Source organism: Panicum virgatum, chromosome 5K (assembly GCF_016808335.1).
Source record: "Panicum virgatum strain AP13 chromosome 5K, P.virgatum_v5, whole genome shotgun sequence".
Taxonomy (NCBI): Eukaryota; Viridiplantae; Streptophyta; class Magnoliopsida; order Poales; family Poaceae; genus Panicum; species Panicum virgatum.
The window spans coordinates 57,462,919-57,488,852 of NC_053140.1; the positions used below are offsets into that span (position 1 = coordinate 57,462,919).

General features: G+C 46.1%; 3 protein-coding genes across 3 annotated transcripts; 2 read left to right on the forward strand and 1 right to left on the reverse strand.

The window, feature by feature from the left end:
- Window positions 1-1,293: 1,293 nt before the first annotated feature.
- Window positions 1,294-5,534, forward strand: LOC120708946 (uncharacterized protein Mb2253c-like). Its single transcript, XM_039994400.1, has 8 exons — window positions 1,294-1,400; window positions 1,939-2,017; window positions 2,653-2,787; window positions 3,743-3,835; window positions 3,922-4,065; window positions 4,643-4,750; window positions 5,030-5,081; window positions 5,161-5,534. Exons 2-8 carry the CDS (start codon window positions 1,955-1,957, stop codon window positions 5,193-5,195), a joined length of 630 nt encoding a protein of 209 aa, XP_039850334.1. The 5' UTR covers window positions 1,294-1,400; window positions 1,939-1,954; the 3' UTR covers window positions 5,196-5,534.
- A 15,872-nt stretch (window positions 5,535-21,406) lies between these two features.
- On the forward strand, window positions 21,407-22,583 carry LOC120708948 (external alternative NAD(P)H-ubiquinone oxidoreductase B1, mitochondrial-like). The gene is made up of 2 exons (XM_039994401.1): window positions 21,407-21,849; window positions 22,004-22,583. The coding sequence occupies exons 1-2, from the start codon at window positions 21,583-21,585 to the stop codon at window positions 22,208-22,210; spliced, it is 474 nt and encodes a 157-aa protein (XP_039850335.1). The 5' UTR covers window positions 21,407-21,582; the 3' UTR covers window positions 22,211-22,583.
- A 141-nt stretch (window positions 22,584-22,724) lies between these two features.
- On the reverse strand, window positions 22,725-25,912 carry LOC120710285 (protein FAR1-RELATED SEQUENCE 5-like). The gene is made up of 6 exons (XM_039995921.1): window positions 25,690-25,912; window positions 25,437-25,539; window positions 23,712-25,353; window positions 23,160-23,249; window positions 23,016-23,080; window positions 22,725-22,940 (listed from the first exon to the last, which is right to left on the reverse strand). The coding sequence occupies exons 1-6, from the start codon at window positions 25,881-25,883 to the stop codon at window positions 22,725-22,727; spliced, it is 2,310 nt and encodes a 769-aa protein (XP_039851855.1). The 5' UTR covers window positions 25,884-25,912.
- Between the last annotated feature and the right edge of the window lie 22 nt (window positions 25,913-25,934).

The window sequence follows — 25,934 nt, forward strand, 5'->3', positions numbered from 1 at the left end:
GTCAGTAAGCCGTTGCGACGTGATGAGGTAGCAAATAACCCAAAGGGTGGTCAAAGCCGGTCAAGACCCAACAATAAGAGACTTCAAGTTAAGCAGAGCCAAATCGTTGTAGTGGCCCCACCTGCGGGTTCGTTCCTCTCCCGAGGTGGGCCCGGGGGTCACTGTCGGTACCCTGTAATAGGGATACCCACTTCTACTGCAACAAGGCAGGACTCGCATAGTCATCTGTGATTAACGCCATAATGGGCGGAGCTGCCGGGCCCCACAGGTCAGGCTCCTACCTCACCGGGCCAATGGCCCCGGACCTGCTCCCCGCTCCGGGACGGGTCCGGTGACGCCACGTGTCCCAAGAGGAGGGGGAGCTCCGAACCGACGGCCGGGGGCCCGGACCCCCCCATAGGGGTCCGGGACCTCCCCGCGCCTGTCCAGACCTCCCATGCGCGTAGAGCCAGCATACCGCCAGGGGGGGTCCGGAGGCTCCACGTGTCCCGGAGGTGCGGGCGCGGGCGCGAGTCTTCCACTGGAAGACTCGCCCACTCACCACATTTAATGCGGATGGTTGAGGCGTGCTCTGCACCCGCGGCACGCGGGGCAGCCTTTTTCAGGCCTCACTGTGGACCGCGTATTACTAAGGTACATAGTGCAGCCGCCTACGCCGCACCCGCGCAGAGCTCGTCTGCCGCATTAATTGGATACGATGGCATGACACTTTTCCATCATGCCGCCTACGCCGCAAGCTACACAGCCCGTTCAGCTACGTGGCAGGCGACGCCGCTAGCTACGCCTGGCGCCGTCTCGACAGGACAGCACCTGGGCATGCTGAACGAGGGATTCCAGGAGCAGCCATGAAGATCCAGGGCGAGATCCTATCCACCTGTAACACCATAATATATGAACAGTTCGTTACTTTATACTACATCGATGGGCCCACCTGTCGGGGACCCAACGACTATGTACGCGCCCCCTTGAGATATAAAAGGGATGCACTCGCTGTACACGAGAGGGACTCTAGGCGATCCAGAGCCCACACAATACTCGCTGGACTCAGCTCCAACTCTTCACACCCAAGCAATACAACATATAGTGGACGTAGGGTATTACGCTCCGGCGGCCCGAACCACTCTAAATCGTTATGTTCTTCGTATTTTTGGGCAAGATCGAACTAGAACTAGCTAACCCACGAGTATTCATCCTCTGGGTTTTAGACGGGTGTCTTCCGCCACCCGGCTGTGGTTTGCCACACCACGACACCGTCTATATTAAACCCTCCCCTGCACCCGGTCCTTCCTCGGTCACCCACTTCCGTTGTTCCGTTTCGTCCCTCAAAAACCGCCGAAGCCTGCTGCCGCCGGAGAACGCCGCTCCAACTCCAACCCGGCACCGCGGACCGGGGCTGTCTGGTAAGGATCCCACCTTGCTCGGATTGATTCCCCGTTCTCAATCGAACCCAAACCTTCCTCTCCCGTCCGCTGATTCACGTATTGCGTCGTGGTGCCCTACGAACCCAGCCCCCCTCTTCACCCTAGGCTCTCTTTCTTCTCCGGCACAGGGGATCGATCGGTCTTAGTTGAAGCCGCACCAGTTGCTAGTGTGGAATAAGAAGTTATTATGTGTATGTTTTCCATACCTTTTGCGGGTTCACCTGTTCCTGCATTGCCTGTAGAGTGTAGACTATAGTAGATGAAACGGATTTGTGCAGATGAACTTGTCAAGGCGCTCTTTTGGCTGGGTTAGAATTCCTCTCTTTTGGTTGGGTTTAAGTTCAGCCTAGTTTTTTTTCCCTAGATGAAGCCGAGTTCGTTTCTTTCAAGGTGTAGATTGATTGTGGTAATCCACCACGCAATGCATCTATCTCGTACTGTATCTATCTACGAAGCTAAGTTTCAACTTGCAGCATTTGTGGCTACTTTCTTGATTCGAGCTTCATCTTTTGGCAAGGATCTCCTTCGCTGTGATGGACCTGCCTGGTCGTCTTGTACGTCGCCGCCTGGACGCTGTGGCGCCTGGACTCCAGCCGGTACTCTCTCCTCTCTTTTTTTGTTATGCTTCTTCTGTTAAGACTTGTGATGTGTTAGTGTTGCCCTTTGTTTGCTTGCTCCTGCTAGTGCTAGCCTGCTATTGGTAGAAAATAGATGCTTGCTTGCTCCTCCTTCTCCTCCTCATTAAGTAAAAAAATTAAATTATGTTGTTTTTTCCTTCATATTATTTTGTGAATTTATGCTATATTGTTGCTTTCACCATGTTGTTAAACTTTGCTTTGACATTTAAAGTCAAAATGGTAGTATTCTTGCTTCAAAGTTTTATTGCTTTAATATCCATGCACTGCAGCAAAGTCTGTCTTTTGCTTATTCAATCCCTACTTTTTTTCACTTAGGAGATAGCTAGTTCTAATTCAAATAAATTGACTCCAAATCATGTACTTTTTTTTTATATTGGCATAACATCTCAGACTGGATCACAATGTGTTGATCTGAACCATGTAAGTATTGTTGCAAGCACTCAAAATATCAGCAATAAAAATCAAAGCATCAAACATCATCCTCAAATTAATATATAATATGATACATATTCCTCAGATGCCGTCTAAAGACAGTGGATATGAGGATATTTCACATAGCGTGCAGCATAACTAAGCATATATTTACAATTCAGCCTGGCCGTCTCGTCCGCCCCCGCCAGGACGACACACCCGTGCCTGGTCGTCCCATCCGTCGCCGCCTGGACGCTGCGGGCCAGGCCTCTGTGACTCCACGTGGTCGCCCCTCGGGCGCGCCTGGACTCGAGCTGGTACTCTCTCCTCTCTTTTCTTGTTATGCTTCTGTTAGGACTTGGGGTGTGTTAGTGTTGCCCTTTGTTTGCTTGCTCCTGCTAGTGCTAGCCTGCTATTGGTAGAAAATACATGCTGGCTTACTGCTCCTCCTCTTAATTAAGTAAAATAAAATTCTGTTGTTTTTTTCTTTCATATTTTGTGTGAACTTATGCTATATTGCTGTTTTCACCATGCTTCATAGATGCTGTTTTTTCCTTGTTCACTTTAGCATTTAAAGTCAAAATGGTAGTATTCTTGCTTCAAAATTTTATTGCTTTAATATCCATGTACTGAAGCAAAGTTTGTGTCTTTTGCTTATTCAATCCTTATATTTTTTTCACTTAGGAGATAGCTAGGTCTAGTTCAAATAAATTGGCTCCATATGATGTAGGTTTTTATAATGGTATAACATCTCACACTGGATCACAATGTGTTGATCTGAACCATGTAAGTATTGTTGCAAGCACTCAAAATATCAGTAATAAAAATCAAAGCATCAAACATCGTCCCCAGATTAATGTATAATATGATGCTTATTCCTCAGTTGCTATCTAAAGACAGTGGATATGAGTAAAACAAGATTAGATTTATCTAGCATATATCCCATTGCGATGATATTTCTCATCGCGTGCGACATAGCTAAGCATACATTTCAATTTTCAGCCTAGTAATTCAGCATATGGTTGATGTGAAGATACATATTTAAAAATAAAATAATGCATGGAATTTAATGCGTATGAAGGATCTAGCTAAAAGAGCTTATGGTAGTGATAGAAATCAATTACTCCTCAAGATTCAAGAGCTAATTTATCTTGGCTGTATGTTTCTATATGCACAATCCATATGCACTTCTCTTGTTGCTTTCCCATCGTTCATGTTATTTATTTTCATGCTTAAGTTGATACTGTGTTTTGCACTTATCTTGTTCTTCAGATGATGTGTATTCTTTATTTTGATGGTGCTTCACAAGGCAACCCAGGACAAGCAGGTGCTGGAGCTGTGCTTATGACTGAAGATGGTAGAGTGGTATAGTCCAATACTTAGCGCACTTGAAAATTTGTCGTTTGCAGCTGCTCCATGTCACTGATTCTATGTCCCTCATAACCTTGAAGATATCTCGACTTCGTGAGGGTCTTGGTGCCGTTACTAATAATATTGCTGAGTATAAAGGCCTCATCTTAGGACTGAAATACGCGATTAGGTATGGAATCAAGAGAATCAAAGTACATGGGGACTCTCAACTTGTCTGCAATCAGGTATGACCTTTTTTAATTTTCTGTAATCAAAGCCTCCTCCTTTTTCTTGGTTGTGTAGCATCTCTGCATTGTCATGTTAAGTAACATATCACTGCCCTAGTAACATGTCACTGTGATTAGGAAACTTGCAAGGGGAATTGGGGAAAAACACAAGAGCTAGCGGCACAGATGTATTTTTCTTTGCATATTTTCTACTGAAAGATAATTTAGTGTGCATCTCATTTCACTCAACAGAAATACAGTAATGAGGTGATCCTAATAACTTTGATAGTGTTGTCTTAAATGTTCTCTGTGCAATGTTACATTCTGAAAGTATGGAACATGTGTGCCAGTGCCCTTGATTTAGATTGTCACATGAGTTGTGCATTTATTGAAACTCATTGTGAGATCACTGAAAGCATAAGCTTGAGTAAGAGGAGAAATGTTGTATGCATTACAGCTATGGTATAAGAGAATGTTTTTGTTGCTTGAGTGTGAGGAGAAATTTTCCTCTAAATCAGTTATTAGACCAGAGAATTATGATGCTACAAGAGAATGTTTCTGTTGGTTCTTATAGCCTTTTATATCCTATAAATAGGTGAACGGTGTCTGGAACACGAAGAAGCAGTACCTGAAGGAACTGCGCAATGAAGTGATACGGCTAAAAGAGAACTTTCACTCTTTTGAGATCAGTCATGTCCGGCGGGTATGCGATGGATCTATTGTTTCTATAATCTTGCACACTCTTTGGCTTCACTTTCTCATCTTCAACATCCGATCCTTCGTAGATATTTGCTGCAACTCAGACATTCTTCAAACCGCAAGTTTATTGAAAGCGCTGAACACGTTTTTTATATCCTTTAATTAATCAAGCTACCACAATTTAGTTGCATTCATCTGACTGAAAGAAAGTAATAAAAAATGGAAGCATTAGTTGCCACAAGGTACTCTGCTGATTTTGCCCTTTTTCTGTTCCTGAATGAAGGAATCGAATGCCGAGGCAGATCGCCAGGCGAACATCGGGATCGCACTTGCAAGTATGCTACAACCAAATCCTTCTACTCTGGTTTACCATTTCTGTTTTCATAAAAATTCACAAGGTACTCTATGTTGCAGGTGGCACCATGTCCGAGGAGCGTGGTGACTTCTGAAACATCCAGTTACCATCGTATGTAAGCTATGTAAGCTAACTACTAGCCTGCTCTACAGCAGTTGCTTGGTGACGGCTTGCCTATCTCCAAACTCCAATTACCGTAGCACTACCTGGAACTTTGTCACCGTTATTAGCTTGCTTTGGAACTCTGGTTTCTGTATCCTCTGCTAAAGTTGATGCATGCTGGGTTAGTGGGCCCATTTTGACAAGGCTGGTTTTGTATCTACTCGTGGGCCTCGTTCTGATGGATCATGTAAGATAAGATACACTTAATGGTCCCTAATTTGAAGCAACCGTAACTGTGCTTTGGGAGCTTCCTTACGACCGTTTTCTGAAAGATCTTTGCTTCAGTTTGAGGTTGCTCGATAAGTTGATCTGGAAATGGTTTTTTTCATCACTCGTAGCCTTTGGTTGGCTAATTCGATTTTCGAAGATCTCCTTCCCATAACATTTTGGAAACTCGATGCCCTGAATCTTTGCCATTACCTGTTTGGTTCGAAACAGAGCGTCGGCGTGAACGTATGCCTAGCCTGGAGACAGTCGGCTGATCTATGGCAGGTTTGATTACACAGAGAAGAAGAGCGTGCAGTGACTCTGAGAATGATCCTGTACAAATGGCTGCATGAGCTAGCTAGCAGCTATAATAGTTAGGGGAAATCAGTACCAACCAACCACACACTCACACTGACACTAACACACTACTGGTCGTAGATGCAACGTAACTACAAGCGGTGGTGGCCGTCGTCGAAGTTCTGGGAGTAGCTGTGCAGGTCGTAGCCGAAGCTCACTGATGCAGCTCGCCTCGGGGGGTTCTAATCGACGGTCAACGTTTTTTCATTAAGTCACGGTCAAGATACGCCTTCTATATACTATACGGCCTCGCTTCGTCTTCGCTCCGCGCTTCGTCTTCCCCGCCGACCGCGCTTCGTCTCCCCCGCCGACCCACCCCGCCCGGCTGCGGCGGCGCGCGCGCCGCCTCCGCCACCGCCGGACCCGACCGCCGCCGCCGCTAATCGAAGGTTCGTCCTCCTCTTCACCCGTTCGCCCCCGCCCCCACCACCTCCCGCCGACTCCGGCGGCCGCGGCCGCCTCCGCCGCCGCCCTCCACCGCGGCCCGCCCCTAAAGCGGCCGGATTTGAAGCCCCCGCCGCCAACCCTCCCCGCCGGCCATCTTCCCCTGCCCGGCCGGCGGCGCCCTCGCCGCCCGGCCTCACCGCCGCCGGGCCTGCCGCCGCCCCCGAGCCCCCCCTTTACAGCCGGAGGTGATGAAGAAGCAGTCCTCCGCCGCCCCGACAACCCCGGACCCCAAACGCGCCGCCGGCGCTTCGCCGCCGCCGGAGGTGACGACCTGACTCTTCGCGAAATGAGGGTCGACCGCTAATTAGAAAATACCCTCGCCTTGGCCGCGTCGCGCGTCTCCTGTCTCCTCCATGTGCACCTCAGCCTTGTCAGCAGCTGCTTCACCGCCACCGACCGGCCGCTGCCGCCGCCGCTACTGGCGCGGACGACCCTCCTCCGGCTGCTGCCGCCGGTGTTCTGACCCGACGCCATCGATCCTCTCGGTTGTGTGCTCACAATGCAAGTGACAGACTGACAGGAGTACTCTTGATAGCTACTTGTAGCAGCTTGCTTGTGATGAAGTGAAGACGTTTGTGGCAGGCAAACTAAACCTCCCACGGTGCCACTATATATATACAGCTCGCTCGCCGGCCGGGTACAAAGGATATACGTACGTTGTGTTCCGACACGTGTCGTCGTCGCCGGCCACGCCCAGATCCACCACCCACGTACGTCCCAGTTTCGTTTCAGGAGCACTTTTCCGAAGTCACCGTACGGACGTCAAAAAGTAACCGTCGACCAGGCGACCAACCGTAGAAGTAGTTTTTTTTTTTTTGCTTTATTAGTGGCAGCCGATCGAGCTGGCCATGGATGGCCTCAGGCCTCCTGTCCCGTCCTACAAGAAGTGCCAGATCTTGTCGATCCGTTAGTGGCTGTTGAAGATCATGAAACCAATAGATCGGTCGGCCGCGCCGGGCATGGCGTGCATCAGTTCCATGCATTCATGTGTGGGGATCGAGCTAGCAGCAGATGGCCGCCATGGATGTGTGTTGATGATTAGGTTGCACACGGGCGGCCGTGTCCAACGACGATCACGTGCACAATGCGTTTCACTTCCCCTCTGCCTCTGCCTAATTAATAATCGAGACCTGTTGGGTGAGTTTGGCGAGTTGCGATCGATCGATGTGCATAGGATTCACCCGCCTGCGACATGGCACTTGGCATTGCTGAAAATCACGGGAACGATGCCCATGAGGGCCATGGAGGATCGATTGTGGTCGCTGTGGTGATCAATGATCAGTGGCGGAGCCAGGATTTCAATATAGGGGGCCAATCCACAAATTATATAACGCGATAAAAATATATATACATACATACACTAACTTTCATATATAGCATATATAGATAATAATAAATCAATATAAGTTGCACAATAAAATCACTACTAATTAAATCCAACGGATATGGAAAAATAATATAGCATATACGTGATAGTATTTTTGAAGGAGTAGAGACTAACTTGATTATATTGAGATAGTTAATTTTTGCTGCTAATGCTTTCCCAATATATATAACAGAAACTTATAACGGCGCCGCCTCTCGTCTCACAACTCGCGCCAACTCCACTTATCCTAGCCTGTTGTGCTTGTCTACGCACGGTAGTTTTTTTAGGGGAACATTTCAGGTGCAACCAGAGTATCTGGTGCAATCATACAAACATTAAATCTAGTGCGTCCATATCAGATCAAACCATTTGGGTGGAGGCCCCTAAATTATGGTGATGATGGGCCATGAGGAGCCCATCACAAGGATTTGGCTCCCGCAACCCATTTTAAGGAAGGTTGGATCTGATCCAACGCTCCATATTCAATGGTTGCATAGTGGCACCAACGATGTTGATTGCACCTGATATATCGCACCTAGTAACAATGAGGAAATTATATCCAAAATACATACTGTAATATAAATACCATATGCCGCTTAAGTGCCGAAATCTTGGATGCACCCATCGTCGGAACAATGCAATAATACGTTCTTCCCAGATTATGTTGAGTATGCCTGACGGTGTGGTTATTCTTTCCTTTGGATTTGGTTTTCTCATATGCTCGAGAGCATAAACTTTAGAAATGCATATCTTTGTACTGTGTGCTTTTGCTTTGTGTGGAGCCTAGAGGCAAGTGGAGTACTAAGCATTTAGCACCGTACCCCTACAATGCTTATATAGCAAGTTTGCTCGTTTCAGCAAACAGCAGATACTTGGTTATTTTTTAATATGCATTATAAAAAGTTTTCCAATATTTAGTATAAAGTTTTCCAATATTATTAAAAACTTTATATTACAGATTGAAAAATTTATACTACATATCGCGAAAAATTATACTACGGATTGGAAAATTTTATACTACATATTTGAAAAAAAACTTTGTAATAAATATTAAGAAAATTTAGATTACGGGTTGAAAATTTTATGCTACATACCGAAAAAAGATTATACTACAGATTGAAAAACTTTATACTACATATTTCAAAAAAACTTTATATTAAATATTAAAAATCTTTATATTACATATTGGAAAACTTTATACTACAGATTTAAAAACAAAACAAAAAAATAAAAAATAAAAAAAGTAAAAACGAATAAACAAAAACGAAAAAAATTTAAAAAAAGAAAAAAGAAAACAGTTAAAAAAAAATAAATCTAAGAAACTTATTGATCTCATATATAAAGCATTTGTACCTTCCTAAACTGCAAATCCAAGAACTTTATAAGAAAAAAACCGAGAAATTTAACATCCAAAGATCCGAGAAATCTTAAGAAACTAAAGAACTATGAAATCATATTTATAAACACGGTATATTATAGCTGAGTTTTCAAATATGATCTAAGATTTTCTCCTCAAAAAGTGTACACACGTATATAATCGAGAGAAAACAAAACGGAAGAAAAAAAATATTTTACTAGCCATGCGGAAGACTTGAGTTGTTCGTCGACCTGGAGAGGAAAAAGCTGGAAGCTCCAACGTCCGTCGTCGCAGAGAGGGAAAAGCTGGGACCGGCTCGCCCGCTCCAATGCCACGCGTCCACGTACGTCTCAGTCGTGCGGAGGTAAATGCTCGGACAGCGTCACGTGGGCTCGCCCGCTCGTATGCCACGCGTCCACGCGTTGATACTTACGCGGCGCGCGCGCGCAAAATAGGAATTTGGTCTCTCTTGTTGTATTTGTACCATAATTGTTGGTTTTGGCCTAGGACTGTACTTCTTCTTTATCAATAAAAAGGGCAGGTCCTGCCACTTTTCTTTAAAAAAAAAGAGATTTTTCTATGTTTACGGATGACTTATACGACTTTGACCTTCCAAACAACAACACAAGCACAAACTTCTTTTCTCCACTCCCATCAATCCAGCCCTCGTCCCCCCTCCCCACCCTCGGACATGTCAGTATTCGCAGGGGGCTCTCGACTCTCAGTAGTTACAGGAGCAAAAGAGCAAGTAGAAGGTGATGAAAAAAAAAGATACCGAGATGTCATACTAACAAACAGTCCATGGATGCCGCCTTATGTGTAGGTAGGTCGATGTACATTACAGAAACTGATTGTTAGATTTGTGTGATGAACATCCATCCCATCAAGCACAGTATTTATAGCCTGCTTGATGAGGTCTTACCGGCGGTCGTTTGCTGCAAAATGTAAACATGGTTATCTGTGTGTGATTCTAGTTACAGGAAAGTGCATATTCAATGTTCATATGATGTTTGTATGTGTTGCTATTCTAGTTACAGGAAAGTGCATATTCAATGTTCATGTGATGTTTGTATGTGTTGCTATTCAACTTTGCTTGCTGTGGTGACCTGCGATGAATCTTTGTTGTGCGGTGCCGAAATTTTCTGTTCACCTGGAAGGTGAGGATATGGTAACAGCAACTATCACGACAGATGGAAAATGGTCTCCTAATTTTTTTTTGAGACCCAGTAGCCAGTATAGACACATACACGAGTCTACCACAAGGTGCCTCGTTGTCAACGGACATTTTTCACTACAAGGAATGGTCTCCTAAAAACCTAAATAATTTGGATACGACCTTCTCAGCATTTATATTACAAGCTGCAAAAAACATGTTGGCACTATAAAACTTTTAGAATAATAAATAATATTAGCGCTAAATTGGGTATTCCAGCCTGAATGTGGAATATCTCAATTTCTACCAAATTTTGATCCCTTCATGAAAGTTAATCATCCTGAAGCTTCACGTACGAAGGTGTCCTGTTGACGAGGTCTAACATGGGTATGTCAAGTCCTTGGGTCAAGGACATGACAGTTTGGCTAAACCCCGACCGACTCTCGCTCTGAGTCAGCTGGAGGCTAAGAAACTACACCCTTCAAGTGTGCTATAGCACGCACCCTCTGGCAGAAAAGAGATGGCTCAGCAGCCCACAGATGGCCCTCTCTGAAGGAAGTCCCCAATATCAGAAGGGCGAGCCAAAAAAGGCAGAGCCCTCGTTCAGGCTGAGTTCACCGGTGCACTTGTATCCCCACTTCTATTTCAAACTCCACTTTGTGAACCGTACTGTCTACAGTGCAAAACAGTGCCAAACAGTGTATACAAGCCCATCTACAAGTTCATTGGTGAACTTAGCCTCAGGACACCCTCACACTCGGGCTTTGAGGGCATGGCCACAACGCGGAGATTCCTAGAGCCTCGACCAAGCCTGGCATGCCAAAGAAGCTAGGAGAAGGCTCACCTAGGGAAGGCTCCGTTGCGACAGACAACAATACCTGGTGGTTTAGCCAGGATGCAACAGAGTGAGGAATGTGGAGTACTCTATCCTGTTTATGATGAGTGAATTGTCAACCGTGCGGTGTGATCGTGTGCTTGGTCTTTGGTTGCAGGTACACGGGCGTCGAGTGTCGACGGAGAGCTGCCGTGGAGGTGCTGTGGCCGATGGACCGTGCGGTGGACGGCGGTGAAGGGCAGTCGGGACCGGAGCTCTGGCCGGGCGGCAGTTGTGGCGTCCACTCCTGGATCGAGGGTGCAAGCGGCGACGGAAGGCGGGTTTCTTGGTTTACGCCACAAAACCAAGCAGGCGAACGGCGGTTGAAGACGCCAAGTCGTGGAGGCACGGGCGTCGGTCTCGGGACTGGCAGAGGAACGGGCATCGACGGCGTCTAGGGCCTCGCTGCGGGCGAGGAGGTGACGGGCGTCGGACGGCGTCTAGGGCCATCAGAAGGCCGAGGCGGGAACGGCGTCTAGGTTCACGGCGTGGAGGCGGGAATCTTCTCGCGCGTGGAGTTTTGGCGGTATTCTCAAAACCGGCCACCTACCCGGGTTTCGCGGACCCCCCCAAAACCGCGAACCGGATCTTCATCTACATGGCGGCATCGCGGAGAAGACTTCGACTCAAAGAAAGAACCACGACCGTCGGATGAGTCCAATGTATCTTTTCCGGTTTTGCCCCAAAGTGCTTGCTAGTGTCTAATTAAGTCTAGGGGTAGTTTGGTCTAGAGTTAGTGGGTTAAATACCCCCTCCATCTCTCTCTTTCTTCCTGCGCCAGCCAGAACAGCACCACACCACCACCCCTTCCTGGCGCCCTCTCCCTGTCTCTCTCCTCCATCTCCCCTCTCTCTCTAGGGATGAATTTTTAGCCATGGATTCTTGAGGTGTTGTACTGAGATTGTGTGGGAAAGGAGTCCCTTCCCTCCTTGTGCCCTCGGGGCTTTTAATCTCGTCTCAAATTTCTCACTTAGATCATGACAACAACAGGAGATACGTTTGTGTGCTATTTAATCTAATCTTTATCCTAGATTAAAATATAAACATAATATGAACATGTGACTGTAACAAATTTTGTAGGTTTTGATCTAAGGATTCCAAAACATTTTAGTTTGCATTTTTATGATTTTTCCACGATTTTATATGGAATTTACAAGTTTGCTGTTTTTGAAAACAAAAGAAAAAGGAAACGAACTTTTGCATCTAGGCCCCTGGATTTCTATTTCTTCTCACGGGAGGCCCTTGGCGGAGGGAACAGAACAGGGGAGGGTCTCCGGCGCCGTTTTCCGGTGAGGAGAGGCACCGGAGGTGGGGGCTAGGTTGGGGAAAAGGAGGAGGGAGTCGAGGCGCACCTCTAGGAGGTCTCGGGTCGCGAGAAGATGGCCCGAGGCGGCCTGTCCGCGGTGAGGGGCGGCCGGCGGCGGACTGTGCAGGCAGAGGCGGCGCTCCGGCGAGGGAACAGGGGCGCGGAGGGGTCAGCGAGCACTGTTGGAGGGCGTGGAAGCTGTTGGGCGGGTCGGTTCTTGAGGATGGAGGCCGGAGGAGTGAGCTCCACGGGAGCAGGGCGACGACGGCCATGGGTGCCGCGGCGGCAGCTCGCCGGTAGCTTGGGGCGGCAGTGAGAGGGCTCAGGAGCTTCTCTGGGGCGAGAGGGTTCCGTTCCTGGGGTCAATTGGAGCCGGGGAAGGGCGGAGGTGGGAGCTCGACGGCGCAGGGACGGCCGGCAGCCATGGCGGGCGGCCGTCGGCCGGCAATGACGCGCGAGCAGAGCTCGATTCGGGGAGGGGACGAGGGGGAAGCGGAGAAGAGCGATTTGGCTCGTGACTGGATGAGGACGGCTTGAACGGAGACGGTGGTTGAACGGCGCGGCGACGCGTGTAGCACTGACGTCGAGAACGGCGACGGCGTCCACGGCGTGTCGAGCGGAAGGACGACCGGGGCGCGTGGCGAGCGTGGAAGGCGCCAGGGATGCCGGTATGGGGGCAAAACCGGGGACGGGGAAGGCGGTTTTGGCCGGGGGCGCGACGCGTCGGCGGCCAGTGGCCGCGCCGGCGGCGAACGGCGTCTTCACGGCGAGGAACAGAGAGGAAGATGGAGTGAGGGCAAATTCGTAAATAGAGCGAAGTTCAAAACTCCAGTTTGTAATTTCAGTTTTTCTCCTTCTACATGGCCTCAAATGTAAAACTTTTGAATACCAAAGTTGTTCAAAATTTCTAGATCTACAACTTTCGTTTCAGGCAAAAGTTCATTTGAGGCTTCGTTGGAAAGATAAAATTTGAAACTTGAGTACATTTGAAAACATCGTATACGCTTCGGAAATCACATTTTTCTCCCATTTTTGTGTAGCAACTCGAAAAACTTTGAACACGAAAGTTGTTCGTATTTTGAAAACCTACAACTTTGGTTTTGGACAAAAATTCATTTGAGCTATATTTTAGAAATTATTTTCAAAGCAGATTAGTTTGAAATTTGACAGATAAATTAAATCTTTGAACACTACAGTTCAAAGGACCTGTCATTTTATGTTCAAACTTTTATCTTCTCTCGACTTTGATTTAACATGATTTTAGAGAGACACCTATTCGCTTTCATATGTAGACTTACATTAGTTTAAAAAAATTATTTACGGTTTCTGACCTATGCATCTATACACATACACATGCATGCACACATAAATGTATTCGATTCCATTTTCTTGGTTGATTATGCATGATATCATATTTAATATTTCTTACTTAGCATTTTAAAATTCTGGGATGTCACACATAGGAGACTTGGACATTTGAGCTTTCACTTATTGTCGAGACTTAGGTCCCTTGGCCTGATCCGAGGATTGCCCAAATTGAAGTTTGAAAAGGACCTTGTTTGCCACCCGTGTCGCCGCGGGAAGATGATTGCCACCTTCCATCCGCCTGTTAATCAAGTGATGACCACTCACCCTGGAGAGTTGTTACATATGGACACTATTGGTCCTTCTAGGGTGATGTCTGTTGGTGGGAAGTTGTACGTTCTTGTGATCGTGGATGACTTTTCTCGCTATTCTTGGGTCTTTTTCATGAGAACCAAGGATGAGGCTTTCGAGTTTGTTCGAGACTTGATCTTGAGGTTGAAAAACGAGCTACCCCAGGCCATGAGAGCGATTCGCAGTGACAATGGCACAGAATTCAAAAATGCTCATTTTGACACCTTTTGCAGTGATCAAGGTCTTGAACACCAGTATTCTTCCCCTTACACTCCACAGCAGAATGGGGTTGTAGAGCGGAAGAATCGGACGTTGGTTGATATCGCTAGGACGATGCTCGATGAGCATAGGACTCCTAGAAAGTACTGGGCTAAGGCGATTAACACCGCTTGTTATGTGTCCAATCGTATTTTTTTGTGTGCTTTCATGCACAAGACTTCTTATGAGTTGTGATTTGGACGCCAGCCCCGTGTTGACCATCTCAGAGTTTTTGGTTGCCGGTGTTTTGTGCTGAAGGAAGGGAATCTTGATAAGTTTGAGTCTCGCTTGTCTGACGGCATTTTTCTCGGTTATGCTTCTCATTCCAGAGCTTACCGTGTGCTGATTATTGATACTAACATTATCAGAGAGACTTGTGAAGTCACTTTAGATGAGACTGCACCGTGCAATGCTTCTGTCTTTGAAGTTACAGGAGATGATGAGCTCGGCACCTCCTTCTTTGAAGATGAGGAGGAAGAAGCTATGGAGGGTGACGCTGAGGCTACCACGCATGCTGTGGACCCAGCCATCTCCGCCACGAGCTCGGACGATGATGACGGCCCCGACCCGACTACATCTACTTCCCGAGGGCCGATTGAGTAGGTGACTCAGCCTTCACCAGCTGCACCTGAGGAGACATCAGCTTTGGTTGAGGAGGAGGCGACTTCGACAAGGGAAGCACCACGACACATTCAGTGTCGTCATCCACCTCAACAGATGCTAGGTGACCTCAACGAGTGAGTCACACGGTCCAAGGTAACAAGTATCGCTGGCTTTGCTAATTCAGCGTTTGTTGCCTCTTTTGAGCCCAAAGATATTGGACACGCTCTTTCTGATTCTAATTGGGACAATGCCGTGCATGAGGAACTCGAAAATTTTGAAAGAAACCAAGTTTGGGTTTTAGTCGAGCCTCCACCTGCTTGTAATCCCATCGGAACGAAGTGGGTTTTCAAAAACAAGCAGGGTGAGGATGGGTTGGTTGTTCGAAACAAGGCTCGTCTTGTTGTCCAGGGTTTTTGCCAAAAAGAAGGGATCGATTTTGAGGAAACTTTTGCCCCAGTTGCTCGTTTGGAAGCGATTCGGATTTTTCTTGCATTTGCTGCTTCTAAGGATTTTAAAGTTTTCCAAATGGACGTTAAATCTGCCTTCTTAAATGGTTTTATCGAAGAAGAGGTTTATGTGAAACAACCCCCTGGTTTCAAAAATCCCAAGTTTCCAACCCGTGTTTATAAACTTCAGAAATCACTTTATGGTTGAAACATGCACCTAGAGCTTGGTATGATAGACTGAAAATATTTTTGCTAGCTCAGGGTTTTAAAATGGGATGAGGACTTGGATGGCGAGGCGGTGGACCAGAAGGAGTATAGGAGCATGATAGGCTCCCTCCTGTACCTGACGGCGACGCTACCGGACATTCAGTTCGGCGTCGGCCTCTGTGCGCGGTATCAGGCTTCGCCGCGCACCTCCCACAGGCAGGTGGTGAAACGCATCTTCAGGTATCTGAAATTCACCCCTGAGTTTGGTCTTTGGTACTCTGCGGATTCTTCTCTGGTTTTGGTGGGTTTTTCTTATGCCGATTTCGGTGGGTGTCGGTTGGATCGCAAGTTGACATCCGGCACTTGTTAATTTCTCGGTACATCTTTGGTGTCTTGGTCCTCTCGCAAGCAGGCTAGCGTAGCGCTTTCTTCCACAGAAGCCGAATACGTTGCCGCTGCTAGCTGCTGCTCTCAGATTCTTTGGATGAAACAAACTTTGCAGGATTATGGTTTGAGTTTCGGTAGGGTTCCCATCTTTGTAGACAACATGTCTGTCATTAGCATTGCAAAGAACCATGTCCTACACTCCAGAACCAAACACATAGATATCATGTTCCACTTCCTGCGAGATAACCATGAGAGAGGCCACATAGACTTGATCCATGTCCCTTCAGAGAGGCAAACCGCAGATATCATCACCAAACCACTTGAGCAGGACACCTTTGCTCGCTTGCGAGGGGAGCTTGGGGTTTGTTACCCCTTTTGATAGCTGACTTTTCTTTGGTTAGTTTTGTAGGTTTTGTTTGCTCTTCTCTTTGTTTTCTAGGTTTGGTGGTTGGTTTCTGCATATGCATTGTACATTTCTGCATTTTGCATTGCCTCACTCGCACTATCATTCTTGTATACATTGCTATGATCTCCTAGTGCTTGCTAGTGTGAGTTTATAAATGTGATCATGAATAGCTTGCTCCACTGTGTATATGACATCATCTGAGTTAGGCTATTTTGATTTGAAAATTTGAAAACATGGTCACCCTGTCTTGGCTACTAGCATGTTAGGGCGTGTTGATATGCTTTGTTATCTCATTCATGCTAGTGTAGCCTTTCGTTCAGCAATTCATACTTGACAGGATCTAAAAATTGATGAAATTGCTTGAATTGTGATGAAATGGAATGGAAAGATCCAGGTGGGATTGCTTGTCGCACTGATCGAGCTTTCGGGATGGCTCACTTTACACTTGTGAGAACCCGAGCAAGGCTGTGCATGACTGAAACGAGTGTCTTAAGCTTCTGATTGCCCTTGGCATAGGCTTGGCCTCGTTGCTAAGTAAAGCATGACAAGCATTCAACCCCTGACATTAAGAATTGCTTGATTTGATTTGATTGCAAAATGAATGTTTACAACATGTTTTGGCTGAAATTGGATCACATGTATGAGTTTGATTAGCACTGATTTCCATTCCCTACTTGTTAGTGCTAGATCATGGGTGATGCTTTTATTTCTCCTAAACTGAACTTGCCTAGCTCTAGACTGATTTGATATACCCTGTTGAGCTAGATGCAGGTCTTGTTTATGGATGCACACGTGCTTGTGACTAGATGTTGCTCATATTGTTGTATCCCTGAATGCTTTCACTTACACCTCCTGCATTGCATTCATTGCATAGCATATGTTCAGGGGGAGTCTCAGCTTCAGGGGGAGCTTTCGGTCTTTTTAGCCTTGATGTGTGCATGTGCCAACAAGGGGGAGAATTTTTGGGAGAAGTGATCGAACAAGGGGGAGACTTGTTTGATTTTTGAAGATTTTTGAAAAATATGTTGTGCACAGGGTTTTGAGAGTGCATACATGTGGTGAGAGTTGCACTGGTAAGGGGGAAATGCATTTCAGTGGGAGTTTCTGCTTTGTTTAGCTCCTGGCTTTCCCTCCGCTTCTGGCATGACTGTGTCGAGCCCCGCCTCTGTCTTTGAGGAGTCATGCCTGTGTTTGATCGATTGCGTCGAGTCGTTGCCCTTGTCTGAGGGAATCGATCTTTGCTTGGTCAAGTGACTTTTTCTTGCTTCTTTCGAGCTTCTGTCACTTGTTCAAGTTCTCTCTTGCTTCTTTGTTCTTCTCTGTTTTGTTTCTCTCTTGGTTCGTTTGTGGTGTGTTGACAATGCACTCATCAAGGAGGAGATTGAGGAATGTGGAGTACTCTATCCTGCTTATGATGAGTGAATTATCAACCGTGCGGTGTGATCGTGCGCTTGGTCTTTGGTTGCAGGTACACGGGCGTCGAGTGTCGATGGAGAGCAGCCGTGGAGATGCTGTGGCCGATGGACCGTGCGGTGGACGGCGGTGAAGGGCAGCCGGGACCGGAGCTCTGGCCGGGCGGCAGCTGTGGCGTTCACTCCTGGATCGAGGGCGCAAGCGGCGACGGAAGGCGGGTTTCTTGGTTTACTCCACAAAACCAAGCAGGCGGACGGCGGTTGAAGACGCCAAGTCATGGAGGCACGGGCGTCGGTCTCGGGACTGGCGGAGGAACGGGCGTCGACGGCGTCTAGGGCCTCGCTGCGGGCGAGGAGGTGACGGGCGTCGGACGGCGTCTAGGGCCGTCAGAAGGCCGAGGCGGGAACGGCGTCTAGGGCCATGGCGTGGAGGCGGGAATCTTCCTGCGCGTGGAGTTTTGGCGGTTTTCTCAAAACCGGCCACCTACCCGAGTTTCTCGGACCCCCCAAAACCGCGAACCGGATCTTCATCTACATGGCGGCATCGCGGAGAAGACTTCGACTCGAAGAAAGAACCACGACCGTCGGATGAGTCCAATGTATCTTTTCTGGTTTTGCCCCTAAGTGCTTTCTAGTGTCTAATTAAGTCTAGGGGTAGTTTGGTCTAGAGTTAGTGGGTTAAATACCGCCTCCATCTCTCTCTTCTTCCTGCGCCAGCCAGAACAGCACCACGCCACCACCCCTTCCTGGCGCCCTCTCCCTGTCTCTCTGCTCCATCTCCCCTCTCTCTATAGGGATGAATTTTTAGCCATGGATTCTTGAGGTGTTGTACTGAGATTGTGTGGGAAAGGAGGCCCTTCCCTCCTTGTGCCCTCGGGGCTTTTAATCTCGTCTCAAATTTCTCTCGTTTAGTGCCTTGTTTGATTGAAATTCGATTTTTCGTTGTTGATTCTTGTGCACGAGATGAGGAATTGGTTCTTGATGATTTCGTGAATCCTTGGAGTGTTCCTAATCCTTCTAGCCTAGTGCTAAAACCCTCGGATTCACGAGCTCCTTTGAATTGTCGTTTTTGAGTTCTAGAGAAAACTCCGTTCTTGCTTGGAAGTTCTTCTATTCCTCCCAAACCATGGAGTGATTCGTCGATTCCTTTGGTGGGTTTGTTCACAAGGTCCTTTGTGATCGTGCCTGCAAAATTTGAGCCTCTTTGGACTTGTTTTGATCCATCAATCGTCCATTTCTCCAAAGGTTGCGGGCTGAGAAACTCCAGTTCTGCTCGGGCTGAGTTTTTCTCTAGCACCGGTTGAACCGACGCTTGAGTTCAAGATCGTCGGATCAACCAGTGAGTAGAAGTGTTGGATTTTAGGGTTTTCTGCGGTTTGACAGTTGTACCTGTGCTTTAGCTACCCACGAGCATCGGTTTAACTAGTGCATGTTCACCAGCGACCTCGCGCGTGTGCTTTTCTTCGTTTAACCGGTGTATTGAATTGTCTCAGCGCCGGTTCATCCGGTGCTCTGCAGGGTTCGTTTTGTTGTCTCTCTGGACAACTGCACCGATGCCTGAGGTTGATTTTGTAGGATCATCCGGTGTAGCTACACCGGTTGAACCGACGCTGTTCAAACCTCTGCGTCGTATCAACCGGTGCTGTCTTTTTCTCTGCTGCCGGTTCTGTCTCACCGGTTTAACCGACGCACTCGAGTTTCTATACGTCGGTTCAACCGGTGACGCATACCGTGCTGTTTCTTGCACTTCTTGTTCATGTTTGCTTCCGCATTCGATCTCGTTTGTCCCTAGGGTTATTTTGTGTTAGTGTAGCTTCTCTATAGCTGCTCTGCACTTCACATAGGACTTTAGGGTTGGGTGCTCACTTGGGATCTTAAAGCCGAAGCTTAAGTTTTCAAGAATTTTAATCGGCTCCAATTCATCTCTCTCTAGTCGCCCTTTCGGTCCCTCGCAGAGACGTCAAGGAGTGGTTGCGGTTTTGTCAAGCCCGAGGCAAGAAGCCCTAGGTAGAGAACCATTCTCCTTTTACCTCATGCCTTCCTCGGTATATAAGGGCCGGGGGAGGGGCATGGGCTCCTGTAGAAGGAACTGAACCCCATCCGAAAACAAGAACTTAGGATAGGGGACTCAACCCTGAGAAAACCCTAGATGAAGCATGGCGCTACCCCCTACATCTCTCTCTCTATATTCCTTCATTATAAGAACTCTAGATTGAGCATTTCTAATACAAAGAACACCTTTTGTTGGACGTAGGGCTTAGAGGCCCAAACCAGGATAAATCTTCCATGTCTCTTAAGTGTTTTGAGTGCTTAAGCCAACGAAGGTCTACACATCGACCCACGTCAAACAACACGATGCTTGTCATGGTTAAAAACCCACGACGCCATCAAACGAAGCAGATACAACTTCCGAGGGTTATGTAATTAAATATAAGGGGATTGCGTTATCTGAGGCCGAATCCCCAACAGTAACCTTATCTTGGTGCCGGTTTAAGTGCTTCTTTGTGTCTTCGGTTAAGTCAATCTGAAATCTTCGGATATGATCTCATCATATATACATATCACAAGCTGCAAAAACATGTTGGCACTATAAAACTTGTAGAATAATAACGAATATTAGCACTACATTGGGTATTCCAGCCTCAATGTGGAATAACTCTATTTCTGGCAAATTTTGGTTGGCAATACGAGGTTTATTTGTCTAGGTATATACGAAGAGCATAGAAGAATTGGACAAGCAACAGCAAGTTAAGAACAAAAGGAACCTGCATGCATGTGAATATGTGATGATGATACTTTATGTGTCTCCGATGGATTCCAAATCACCGTAGTACTAGTTTAAAGTTTTAGGATATGTTTGGATTGAGGCTAATATTGAGGCCTAACCGCCTAAGTTTGGCCTTGGCCAACTTAGTTCAAAAGTGAACTATATGTTGGCCAAGGCCAAACTTTGGCCTCAACTTTGGTCCCAAACCAATCAAAGCCTAAAGATGCTAAAATGGAGTGTCTTAGGCTCCAGCTTACATTTCCAAAAGAAAGTCAATCTGCGTAGGAAGGGCTCACAAGCTAGGAATATGATGGGGGCTAGTAACAAAGAACAAAAGGCTCTTCATGCAATGATCTGTCCTTTGCATGTGTCCTCCCATGGATTGGCAACATGATTTAATTATCGTGTATATAAGAACCAACACAGCCCAAAAGAAGTTCGATAGATCTGAGTAAGGAGAAGACACAAGATTTGGACAAAATAAAGAAGCTAGGAATATGAGATGGATTCCCAACCTAATAATGAAGTATTTTCTTTTTGCGACCGTACTTTATGACTGTCTTTAACAAATTGACTAGTAACAATGAGGAAATTATATCCAAAATGCATACTGTAATATAAATACCATATGCCGCTTAAGTGCCGAAATCTTGGATGCACCCATCGTCGGAACAATGCAATAATACGTTCTTCCCAGATTATGTTGAGTATGCCTGACGGTGTGGTTATTCTTTTCTTTGGATTTGGTTTTCTCATATGCTCGAGAGCATAAACTTTAGAAATGCGTATCTTTGTACTGTGTGCTTTTGCTTTGTGTGGAGCCTAGAGGCAAGTGGAGTACTAAGCATTTAGCACCGTACCCCTACAATGCTTATATAGCAAGTTTGCTCGTTTCAGCAAACAGCAGAAACGGAAAAAAATGGGGTGCGCCCCTCGCGCACGGACGCTCCCGTGCGCACCCAGCCCCGATGCCGTTCCTTTAGGATCTGATGGATGGCGCAGTGAACGGCTCGGCTTCCTCGCAGGGATCGACTTCCGCGTGACCTCGGCTCGTTGAATCGAATAGCCGCCCAGCTCCGCTTCATTGCTCCCGGCTTCTCCAATCGAGCCATGACGCTCCAATCATCGGCAACGGCGGCTGCGGCGACGGCGGGAGGCTTTGCGGCGGTGCGGCGAGCGAAGAGCTGGTGGAGCGGGAGAAGAGCGGTCTCGACGCTGCCCACTCCGCGGCGGACTCCGGCCGCTTCCATCCGCCGCGACCCTGCTCCCGCCGGTGCCTCCGCCCCAGCGCGCCGGAGCCCTCTCTGCCGGCCGTCGCACGCGCGAGGCCCTCGCTGCCAGCCGTCGAGCACCCAAAAATTATTGTTTGCCTTCTCTGTTAGTTCAAAGTGACAACTGCGTACATATTTATTGAGCTGTATTAATTGATTTTCAGGAAGTGTCTGCAATATTCAGAGTAGCAGGCATAAACTAGCACTTGTTTAGAGTGTTCTTAGTTCTTACATATTTATTTGGTCATTAATAATTTCAGGAAGATGTTGCTGCCATATTCAGAGTAGCAGACAAGGATAACTCTGGCACTTTAACTGTGAAGAAAATAAAAGATGTTCCTGGAGACATCTGTGAGAGATACCCACAAGTGGAGTTGTATCTTAAATCCAACCAAATGAAGGGCTTCCATGATCTACTCAAGGACTCGGATGGCAACTCCAAGGAGTTGAAAGAACTGGACATTTAGGCCACATTTTTCTGTTGCATTTTCTGAATATATCCGTGCTGTAATAGTACTCACTCTCCTAACTGATAGAACTCTGAAGTGATTTCACCAAAGGAACTCCACAATGCACACAAAAGGATTACAAGCTCCATATTACAAGCTCTGAAATAAGCTATCTGAAATAAGCAATCAGATAACAGGTTCCATATTACAAGCTCCAAATTATAAGCTCTGAAATGGTGGGCAAAATCAGGAATCTATGTATCAGTGACAGTTCTGAAATCTGACACTTTTCTTATATAGCAGCTCACCTTTTCCATAATTTATTTTAGAGATTTCAGTGGTTGTAATATGGAGCTGCCCACTGCCATAATTTAATTTCTTGTCTTTCATTTATGATGCTGTTTTAGACTTTACTATTCTCTGAATTTTCTGATTGTGAATAGTAACATCTACTCATCAAATTTGAAGATTTAATTGAGGTGCTTAGGGTCTGAGTTTACAAAACAATATGGTTCATTTCATGAGAACATGTCTACATAGATTCATCAAAATGTAACTTCCTAACAGCAGCTTGCGTTGTAGCATCTTGATCAACTCCCATTAAGAGACTTGTGTACCCTCCTGGCATGTATGGAGGAGCCATTGCAGAAGGATTAGCAAATAAATTGAACGGGGGCATTGCGACATTAGTATATCCACCTTGGATGAAAGGAGCATTCATGGTTGAAGATGCCCCAACATTACAATCCTGTGTTTACGACAAGAAAGTGTTCATAAATCATGCATGTAATGGAATAAATTTTGAAAATAGGTATTGTCTTACAATTATTTGGTTTGTCTCAGCACGTTCGTCTCTTGCTTCAATATCATCATGTTTCAGATCGTCACCTACAATGCAAAATATATGATAAACAAATATTTAGAAAAAAATTTACACTAGAACAAAAGGCATTTAACAGTTGGATACCTTTCTTCTGGGCACCCTTCTTCTTCTTCTTCTTTCCTGGGTTCTTCTCAAGAACATTTTTAAAATGTGTCTCCTTTGGACCTTTTATGACTGGAGGGATTCTGAATGATATTACATCATTTAGTGGATCTCGGACACATTCATTTGGAGTAGGGGAAATCTCATTGGATTTATCATGCATCTCACTTAGATAAGTATCCGCTTCCAAGTTCAAGTCATGCAAGGCTTTCTGGATTTTATCAAGTAGTTCTTTTGATGACGAACACTTCAATGCAAGAGATGTGGCCTGTCGAGATATAAGTGTTGCCTGTGCATTCAAATCTCCCTCCTCGGATTCTTGTTTTGTTTCAATATAAAATCCACTTTTAGCATATATTTTGTCCATCTAGGCAGTATATATTGTGATGGCAAATTATATACCCCATTCATATTGTAGACTCTAAGAGCATGTTTGCATAATAAACCTGAAACATATAGTTCCAAATTTAAACAGACAATATTTCAGGATACAAGATGCAATTTAAACAGCTTGGAAGATAATACTTAACATACCTATGCATTCAAACATCCGACAAGAGCATGTAATAGTCGAATCTTCTTTGTTCAATACTACTGTTGCCCCACGTTCAGATTGCATATACTTAACAAAGAATGTGGAGTTTGTCCCATTACCTTCCAACAATTCACAAGACAACGTAAATTGTTTTTTAAACTCTTCCTCAAAATCTGAATACATTCTCCTCGTATATGTTTCAGCTGCAGTTTTCAACACTGGCAGATTTGGAATGTAGCAAACTGGGATCTTTCGACGTGACTGAAAATCAGCATCCTTCTCATTTGACCTTAGAGTGACTATAACATTTTCACATTCTACAAGGAGTTCTGAAAGACCAAGTTTCCTACGAAATGTTTTCTTGAAGACATTGTTCATACCTTCGCTCCTCTGGGTCGAGTGCATGTCTGCTGTAAATGAGTCACGGTATACCGCAGCCCACTTTGCCCTCAAAGCATACAGGTTTGACATCCATGTGTTATCCTCAAGGTTGTATTTAGCCAACAATTCATCCCATTTCTCTGTGAAGTAAATCTCTGCTCTGTCTTCGTAGATACAACTTTTGAAATCCGCCCAGAACTTGTTGAACTTGTTACCTGACTTGTCCTCTGCCTCGTCCTCTGCCTTGTCCTCTGCCGCTTTAATTATAGGACCAAGATGTTTGACAGCATTTTGGCCAATATGCCACAAACATAGGCGGTGGGCTGTGTTTGGGAATACATGAGCAATTGCTGCTGCCATTGCCGCGTCTTGATCTGTGAAAATTGTGCTTGGGTGCTTTCCAGACATTGCTTGAAGAAAGGACTCAAATAGCCAAACAAATGATGGAATAGTCTCGTTGAACATGAGTGCACACCCAAAAATTATTGTTTGCTTGTGATGGTTGGTGCCAAGAATCGGAGCAAAAGGCATTTCAAACTTATTTGTTTGAAATGTGGTGTCAAAGGACACAGCATCACCAAAGCATTTGTAATCCATGATAGACTGACCATCTGCCCAAAAGAAATTTGCTATATGACCAGTATCCTTGTCCACCTCAACTGCATAAAAAAATGTTGGGTCCTGGACTTGTTTATTTCTCAGATATTCAGATAATGTTTGTGCATCATTGCCTTCTAAGTACTGTCTGCGCTCGCGACCAATCTCATTATAGCAATCCATCTTAGTAAATGGTACTTTGTCTTCCCCTCCATAATGCTCCTTCATAAAATTGAAAACTTGGGATGGCTTCATTCCAGACCACCGTGCCTGCCCAATTAATTTTCTATCTGCCTCTATAATCTCTCGTTGGGACCTCAACTTATGTATCTTATTTGGACTGGCAAGATAATGGTTGTGCTCTACTACGATCTTTTGCACAGTCCATACATTCTCCTTACTGATACTAAACTGGACACGAGCATCACAACCGGTCCTTGTAATATCTTTTTGTGATGCCTCATTTTTCCGAAGTCCTTGGCCACTGCAAACAAAATATTTCTGAGATAAACTATCATCTGATTTGCGGCGCTTCGTCCTGCTCTTTCTAACATTGAAGCCAACAAGTCCAGCATAGGTATTGTACATCTCATAAGCTTTTTTCTCACAGTCAAAAGTCATTCCAACTTTAGGTGCCATCTCAGCATATTTATCAACCACATCCTGTACAAATAATTATCAATTAAAGGTCTAACATAACAAAAAATATTAGATATCTTTTGTAAAGTTTGTTACTTTTATTTTACCTCATTTGGTACTTCAATCTCCACTGCTCCAACATGTGTTATTTGTTGTTCCTCTTCTCCACGATCACAAGCAACATCATGATTCGCAGAAGGAGCATTTAATCTACATTTGGAAAATTGATAGTGAGGTGTAATAATATACCCTAACGATCATGAGGGATCGCAGGAGCTTCCTCAGGGAGTAACAACATGGATCAATAACCAAGACATGGATGGGGATCATGATGAAGCGAGGAGCAGCCACACAAGTTACCTGAGGATCGACGACGACAGAATAGCTTGCTCGCGATCGCCCAGGGACGTCGCGGGCACGCCGCCTTCTGCCCTGTCGGTGGCGTGGCCGTCGCCGCCTGCTGTTCCGTCGACGGCGTGGCCGTCACTGCCTTCTGCTCCGTCCGCGGCGTGGCCGTCGCCGGGTAGGGCTTCGTAGCGCAGCCCTTCTTCCATAGTTGAGATGGCACCTATTCCGGCGCCACTGTTCCGCCGTGGGCAGTAGTG